Source organism: Triticum dicoccoides, unplaced genomic scaffold (assembly GCF_002162155.2).
Source record: "Triticum dicoccoides isolate Atlit2015 ecotype Zavitan unplaced genomic scaffold, WEW_v2.0 scaffold209474, whole genome shotgun sequence".
NCBI classification, from domain to species: domain Eukaryota; kingdom Viridiplantae; phylum Streptophyta; class Magnoliopsida; order Poales; family Poaceae; genus Triticum; species Triticum dicoccoides.
Window position 1 is genome coordinate 1 of NW_021237574.1, and position 8104 is coordinate 8104.

Sequence of the window (8104 nt, forward strand, 5' to 3'; positions counted from 1 at the left end):
TCAGTCTCCTGGAATTATGTACTCCCACCTTCAATATATACCTCGTATACGCATCGATTATACCTTTTTATCATTCTCAATATACTTCATTAAATATTCTAAGATATCCCAATACGAATTTTGTTGAAAAATTATTATTTGCGACGGACTTTTTGTAATATATATTAGATGCTAGTTAAGAAACTCACCTCTGTGAAAACTATGGGTAGCTGCTTACTCTCTTCAGCATCGTCGTAAACACTTAAATCTGTAGCTTTGATACCTTCTGAAACAATGCCATACCACACACTATACACATCGTCTTTGCACAGCATGTCTTTTGATTCCTTTTCCTTCAGTTCCCTTCTTACATTGAGTACTTGTGTGGACCGTGGTGGCAGGATTCCTTGCCCGGGAGTTGTGTCGTACCGGGATGAATTGCTATCATTGCCCCATGCGTTAAAACCAATGCAGTGATCTGTAGCATTAACTATTTCAACTGAGCACAATTTTGACACCCTGTTGTTTGACAAGGTGAACCGGAGTTCGGGAGGATCAAACTGGATCAAATTCTCTGAGGTGCATAATAAGCTTGCCTATAAAAAAAGAGAAATGATGAAGCCATGGAATCAATATTCCCTCGTTTCTGGATAGTGGCACATTTAGCGTAATAGTAGTTACACTTGTATCTAGGTTTACAATGAGACAGTCAAAACCTAAACTTATACTTGCGAAATCATAATCTTGCTGGTGTACCTCTACTAATTTATTGGCAATTTCCTTTCCAGAACCATACTGATATATATTCAGTTACGATAAAAGGATTTGGGAGGGAAAGAACATGAAATTAATGAAAATATAGATAGATAAATTAGATAATTACGAAACTTACATTTGTAAAAACTATGGGCAACCGCTTACTATCTTCTTCATCCTCGCAGTCAATCAAATTACTAGCTTCGATATCTTCATTCACAATACTATTCCACAAGTAAAGGAAGTTATCTTTGCACTGCATGTCTTCTGATTCATTTTCATTTGCTATCATTTTTATCATGAGTACTTGTGTGGAACCTGGAGACAGGATTCCTGGGTCCGGGGTCATGTGGTACGACACCGAAGTACTCTCGTAGGTCCATGAATTGAAACCGACACAATGATTTGTAGCGTTCACTATTTTAATAAAGAACACCATGGGCACCTTCTTGTTTGTCAAGAAGGGGAAGTGGAGCTCTGGAGGATCAAACTGTAACCAATCGTCTGAGGTGCATAATAAGCTTGTCTGCAAAGAAAACAAATTAGAGAAAGAATGCGGCTGTGGAATCAATATTCGCTCGTTTCAAAATAGTGGCATATTTAGCTTAATAGTAGTTACACCTATATCTAGGTTTTCAATGAAGACAGCCAACACCTAAACTAAATAATCACGAAATTGTAACCTTGCTGGTGTACTTCTGTAAATTGATGGGCAATTTCCTTGCCAGAACCATACTGATATTTATTCAGCTATGTTAGAAGGGTTTCCGAGGGAAAGAAAAAAGGTATTTAGACTAAGGAGACTTACATTTGTAAAAACTATGGGCAAACGCTTACTATCTTCTTCATCCTCACAGTCAATTAAATCGCTAGCTTCGATGTCTTCATTGACAATACAATTCCACAAGTAAAATTCGTCTTTGCATTGCATGTCTTCGGATTCATTTTCATTTGCTACCCTTTTTATCATGAGTACCTCTGTGGAACCTGGTGTCAGGATTCCTGGATCCGGAGTCATTTGGTACGATGCTGAAGTACCCTCGTAGGTCCATGAATTGAAGCCGACACAATGATCTGTAGAGTTCACTATTTTAATAAAGCATACCATGGGTACCCTTTTGTTTGGCAAGAAGGGGAAGCGAAGCTCAGGAGGATCAAACTGGACCAAATCAGCTGAGGTGCATGATAAGGTTGTCTGCAAAAAAAACAAGAAAGGAATGCGGCTGTGGAATCAATATTCCGCCGTTTTGAAATAGTGGCACATTTACCGTAATAGCAGTTACGCCTGTATACATGTTTACAATCAAGACAGCCAAAACCTAAACTTACACTCATGAAATTGTCATCTTGCTGGTGTACGACTATTAATTGATTGGCAATTTCGTTGCCAAACCATAGTGATATATATCCAGTCATGTTAGACAGGTTTGGGAGGGAAAAGGAAAAGGTATATAAATGAAAATTTAGACGGATAAATTAGATTGTTAGGAAACTTACATTCGTAAAAACTACGGGCAACCGCTTACTCTCTTCAACATCCATGCAGTCAATTAAATCGCTAGCTTCAATATCTTCATTGACAATACTATTCCACAAGAAAAAATAGTCGTCTTTCCGCCACATGTCTTCTGATTCATTTTCATTTGCTATCCTTTTTATCATGAGTACCTGTGTGGAACCTGGTGGCAGAATTGTTGAGTCCGGAGTCATGTAGTATGATGCTGAATTGCTCTCATAGGTCCATGAATTGAAACCGACCCAATGATCTGTAGCGTTCACTATTTTAATAAAGCACACCATGGGAACCCTCTTGTTTGGTAAGAAGGGGAAGCAGAGCTCAGGAGGATCAAACTGGATCAAATAGTCTGAGGTGCATAATAAGTCTGTCTGCCAAAAAAAAAGAGAGAGAAATAATACAAGTATGGATCAATATTCCCTCGTTTCTAAATAGTGGCACATTTAGTGTAATAGTAGTTTCACATGTATCCAGGTTTACAATGGAAAAAAGTGAAAATCTACACTTATACTTATGAACTGTAATCTTGCTGGTGAACATCCATTACTTGATGGGCAATTGCATTGTCTTAAACATACTCGTATATGTTCAGTTATGTTAGAAGGGTTTGTGAGAGAAAGAACAATGGTACGTAAATGAAAATTTAAACCAATAAATTAGATCGTTAGGAAACTTACATTTGTAAAAACTATGGGCAACTGTATAGTCTCTCCAGCATCCATGTAAGCAGTTAAATCTGTAGCTTCGACACCTTTAGTCACAATGCCTTGCCACACATGAAAGACGACGTTTTTGCACTGCATGTCTCCTGATTCATTTTCCCGTGCTACCCTTTTTATCTTGAGTACCTCTGTGGAACCTGGCGGCAGGATTCCTTGGACTGGAGTCATGCGGTACAAGGCTGAATTGCTCTTGTAATTCCATGAATTGAAACCGATGCAATGATCTGTAGTGTTCACTATTTTAATAAAGCACGCCATGGGCACCCTCTTGTTTGGCAAGAAGGGGAAGCGAAGCTCAGGAGGATCAAACTGGATCAAATCAGCTGAGGCGCATAATAAGGTTGTCTACAAAAAAAACAAGAGAAAGAATGTGGCTGTGGAATCAATATTCCCTCGTTTCTAAATAATGGCACAGTTAGCGTAATAGTTACTCATGTGTGCAGGTTTACCATGAAGACAATCAAACCCTAAGCTTATTCTCACTAAATTGTAATCATGCTGGTGCACATCTATTAATTGATGGGCAATTCCATCGCCAGAACCATCATGATTAAGAAAAGGATTAAATATTTCGATACGGAAGAATAGGATCAATAGTTAGGATAGATATTCGAATACATTTGAAGGGTCTGTGAGGGAAAGAACAATGGTATGAAAATGCAAATTTAAGAACGATAATGTAGATAATACTTGGGAAACTTACCTTTTTAAGAACAATGGGCAATTGCTTACTCTCATTTACATCCATGTAATTAATGAAATCGCTAGCTTTGACACCTTTAGTCACAATGGAATTCCACACACCAATCACGTCTTTGCATCGTGTGTCTTCTGGTGCCTTTTCTTTTGGCACCCCTTTGATCTTGACTGTTTGTGTGGACCGTGGTGGCAGGATTCCTTTAGAGGGAATTATGCGGTATCTTGCAGAATTGCGCGGGTAGACCCATGTGTTGAAACCAACACAGTAATCTGTAACATTGAATATTTTAACTGAGTACAATACAGGCGCCCTCTTGTTTGGCAAGAAGGGAAAGCAGAGTTCAGGAGGATCAAATCGGATCAACTCATCCGAGGTGCATAACAAGCTTGTCTGCAAAAAAAAATTGTTGGACAGGGCAAGAATATATTGTAATTAAAATTTGCCGTCCACAATTCGAGAACTTACCTTCTCAAAGACAATGGGCAACCGGGCATTGTCTTTATCAGGCACTAAATCACTGAGGTCGCTGGCTTCGACACCTTTTGTCACAATCACGTTCCCCATAAAGAACTTGTCTTCCCCCTGGATGTCTTCTGCTTGTTCCTTTTTCTTTAGTACCCTTCTTACTACAAGTCTTTGAATGGATCTTGGTGGCATAATTCCTCTCTGCGGTTTTGTGTAGTACGACGCCAAAGTCCCTTTGTCGATATGATTATTAAAACCTATTGAGTAATCTGTATTGTTGACCATATTAACGGATGCAACCATTGTCTTGTTTGGCTGAAAGGGGAAGCTGAGCTCAGGTGGGTCAAATCGGATTAGCTCCTCTGAGGTAGATGGTGGGCTTGTCTGCCAAAACAAATGAACACATCGGTGCTTTAATTTGGTCAGGTGAACAATGGGATCATACAACATCATCATCAACACAAGTGAGTATATTGTTAGTTCATCACACAACCATCATGACAGAAGGCGGGGTTGTGAAATGTTTTCCTTTTGACTCAAATGATGGTCTGCCATCTTTTTTTCCTTTCGCACGAATAGAGGATGTGAAATGTGAATTTGGGGTTTGGTTTGTCGTTACCCTTGCTCTCTCTTTTTTTCTCAAAAAAGGAATGATCGATTTGCATTAAGCAGGACATACGTACAGTGCAAGTTTTTCTTATTATTAATTGCTCAGATCAAGATATTACGGACTAAATACTTAAACAAACAAACCACCATTTATATTACAACTATCACGATTCTATACTTTTAAGAAATCACTTTTCAACCTGTATTATTTATACCATGTTTCAGAAAATATTTCATCTTTGGGACAATGATGATCCATAGGACACACTGACCTTGTCCGCAATATAATTGGTATAGATCAGGAAGCTACATTGTGATGCTATGTGCAGCTAAGCTGACTAGCTAGTTGTCCCGTAGGTCAAAATCATTGAAAATACAGTATAACTTTCGGAAAAAGTTGCGTCCAAGGAACTGCAATTAAACAAACCACACAGAATGTCATTCTGCAGGATATATTGCAATGAGTTCCGTGAGTTTAAAGTGAGCTCACTTGGAACAAACGATTAAGTAAAATAATTTAGTGTAATTTATGCACATGCATTCATGTTTAGAATCAAACAGTCAAATGCTAAACTTATACTCACGAAACTGTAACCTTGCCGGTTTACGGTTATTAATTGATGAGCAGTTCCATTGCCAGAACCATCGTGATCAAGAACAGGACCAAACTCTGGATACATATTCAGATATGTTCGAAGTGTTTTAGGAGGTAAAACCTTCTAAATTAGATAGTTTAGGAAACTCACCTTTGTATAAACTATGGGCAACTGCTTACTATCTTCAACATTCATGTAATTATATAGATCTGTAGCTTCGATGCCTTCCATCACAACGCCATTCCATACACCAAAGACATCTTTGCACGGCATGTCCTGTGATTCATTTTCTTTTGGTACCCTTATTACCTTGAGTTCTTGTGTGGACCGTGGTGGCAGGATTCCTCGGACCGGAGTTGCATTGTACCTCGCTGAATTGCTCTTCCTGTACCAATTGTTGAAACCAACATAGTGATCTGTCACATTGACTATTTTAATTGAGCACACCATACACACTCTCTTGTTGGGCAAGAAGGGGAAGCGGAGTTGGGGAGGATCAAACTGGATCAACTCGTCTGAGGTGCTTAGTAAGCTTGTCTGCAAAAAAAGAAGAGACACATTTGTTCGAGGAGCCCGAAATATAGTGTTTGCACAATACTCTGGTCCGAAATATATAATACAGAAATTTCCGTTGTACTATATAATTCAGATACTTACCTTCTGAAAGACAATGGGCAACATTGTATTTTCTTTATCAGGCACCAAGCGAGTGAGGTCACTGGCTTCGATGCCTTCTACCACAATCATGTTCCCCATAAAGAACTTGCCTTCCCCCTGGATGTCTTCTGCTTGTTCCTTTTTCCTTAGTTCCCTTCTTACTACAAGCCTTTGAGTGGATCTTGGTGGCATAATTCCTCTCTGCGGTTTTGTGTAGTAGGACACCAAAGTTCCTTTGTCGATATGATTGTTAAAACCGACGGAGTAATCTGTATTGTTGACCATATTAACAGAGGACACCATCGTTTTGTTTGGCTTGTAGGGGAAGCTGAGCTCAGGTGGGTCAAATCGGATCAGCTCCTCTGAGGTATATGGTGGGCTTGTCTGCCAAAAAATGAACAAGTCGGTGTTTAATTTGGTCGGGTAAACCATGGGATCATACAACATCATCATCAACACTAGTGGACTAAATTTTTAGTTCACCACACAACAATTATGGTGCGAGACTTGGATCATGCCTGATTTTTGGACTCAAATGATGGTTTGCCATCTTATTTTGCTTTTGCACAAACCGTGGATGTGAAGTGTGAAGTTGGGGTTTGGTAGTGCCGTTACTTTTGCTCTCTTTTTCTGGATAAAGGAAAGATCGGTTTGCATTAAGAAGGATATATGTACAGTCCAAATTTTTCTTATTCTTAATTGCTCAGGTCAAGATATTGCGTACTAGTAACTTAAACAAACAAACATGATTTATATTAAAAATGTAACAAAACTATACTCTTAAGCAATGTCTTTTAGACCCATATTGTTTATACCATGCTCCAAAAAATGCTTCATCTTTGGAACATTGATGATCCATAGGACACAATAACCTTGTCTGCGATAAAATTGGTATAGATGAGCGAAGCTAAATTGTGATGCTAAGTGCAGTTAAGCTGACTAGCCAGTGGTCCCGTAGCTCAAAATCATTGAAAAACAGAATTACATTGGAAAAAGTTGCGTCCAAGGAACTGCAATTACACACATCACATGTACCGAGTAGTCAAGTAGAATGTAATTCAGTAGGGCATATTGCAATGAGTTCCCGTGAATTTAAAGTGAGATCACTCGGAACAAAAAGATAAAGTAAAATAATATTCCCTCTGTTTCTAAAGTGTAGCTTTTGTGTAATAGTTGCACCTATATCCATGTTTAGAACGAAATATGAAATGCTAAACTTATTTAGGACAGTAAAACTGCACCTAATCCCAAACCTCTCACGTCCTCTACGTTTCTGGCCATCCGTTTTACTGATTGGATGTTTCTGGCCATCATATCTGTTGTATATATGGACCTCCATCAGACATTTCAATTTACACTTGTGCTTCAGTACATACTAGTGGAAAAACGGCTAGCCACAACTTCAGTACATCTGTTCTCTTGCGGATCAGTCAGAGAAATACGTTAATGATCCTTATTCTGATCATATTACATATTAATTAATGTAATAGGATAGTGACATCTAGCTATATGTTGTTGTGGTTCTGTACACTACTTGATCAACTACATGTAGTTCTGTCTTATCGTACTTCAAAACTTTCCCTATCCATCTTAATTAAGTGCTATACATAATTATCGTGGATGTGTTTTAACTAATGTTATATGTTTCCTTATTCTGGCATGCCAACGTCGCTCTACAATATATTTGATCAGAAAAAACGCTGTCACGGGCCACGACACCATTTTTCCGCTGTCGTGGTAGCGTTTTTTCCGATACTTTCAAAATAAATAATGGCATGCGGAGGAAATGCAACGCCTCCAAGGTTATTTATGGCATAGGGAAAATTCGAAACGCTGTAGGCACATATTATACTGCTGTCGTGCAACTATATCTAACGCCATCGGTATCTAAAATACTGCTGAGGTGGACTCCAATGCCGCCACCATTTCTTAATAATGGTGACATATTGGTGGCGCCGGGTGTCCACGCCAGCAAGGCCGTTTTTCCACGCCATAGCTAGGTTTTTCTGCACTTGTGGGATCCCTCCCCCCTTAATTGAATCAACGGTGGGGACTAAAACGTAGCCATTAGGCCAAGAGGGCATTTCTCAGCCCAATTAGCTAA

General features: G+C 39.0%; 1 protein-coding gene across 2 annotated transcripts; it reads right to left on the reverse strand.

Annotated features, from left to right (window-relative positions):
* Positions 1–6: 6 nt before the first annotated feature.
* On the reverse strand, positions 7–6389 carry LOC119345150. 2 transcript variants are annotated; one of them, XM_037615342.1, is made up of 9 exons: positions 6001–6389; positions 5494–5880; positions 4139–4522; positions 3677–4063; positions 2929–3318; positions 2233–2622; positions 1544–1930; positions 872–1261; positions 7–575 (listed from the first exon to the last, which is right to left on the reverse strand). In XM_037615342.1, exons 1-9 carry the CDS (start codon positions 6301–6303, stop codon positions 165–167), a joined length of 3429 nt encoding a protein of 1142 aa, XP_037471239.1. In that variant the 5' UTR covers positions 6304–6389; the 3' UTR covers positions 7–164. The 2 variants fall into 2 exon arrangements, with proteins under 2 accessions (XP_037471239.1, XP_037471240.1); XM_037615343.1 differs by lacking the exons at positions 1544–1930; positions 2233–2622.
* Positions 6390–8104: the final 1715 nt, after the last annotated feature.

What these genes read in the sequence shown, in the direction of transcription:
- LOC119345150 (XM_037615342.1), bottom strand. Translation starts at nt 6,303, where the DNA reads ATGGTGTCCTCTGTTAATATGGTCAACAATACAGATTACTCCGTCGGT. An exon ending in TGCCCATTGTCTTTCAGAAG is followed by an intron (nt 5,881 to 6,000) that starts GTAAGTATCTGA and finishes CTTTTTTTGCAG; the next exon opens with ACAAGCTTACTAAGCACCTC. An exon ending in TGCCCGTAGTTTTTACGAAT is followed by an intron (nt 1,931 to 2,232) that starts GTAAGTTTCCTA and finishes TTTTTTTTGCAG; the next exon opens with ACAACCTTATCATGCACCTC.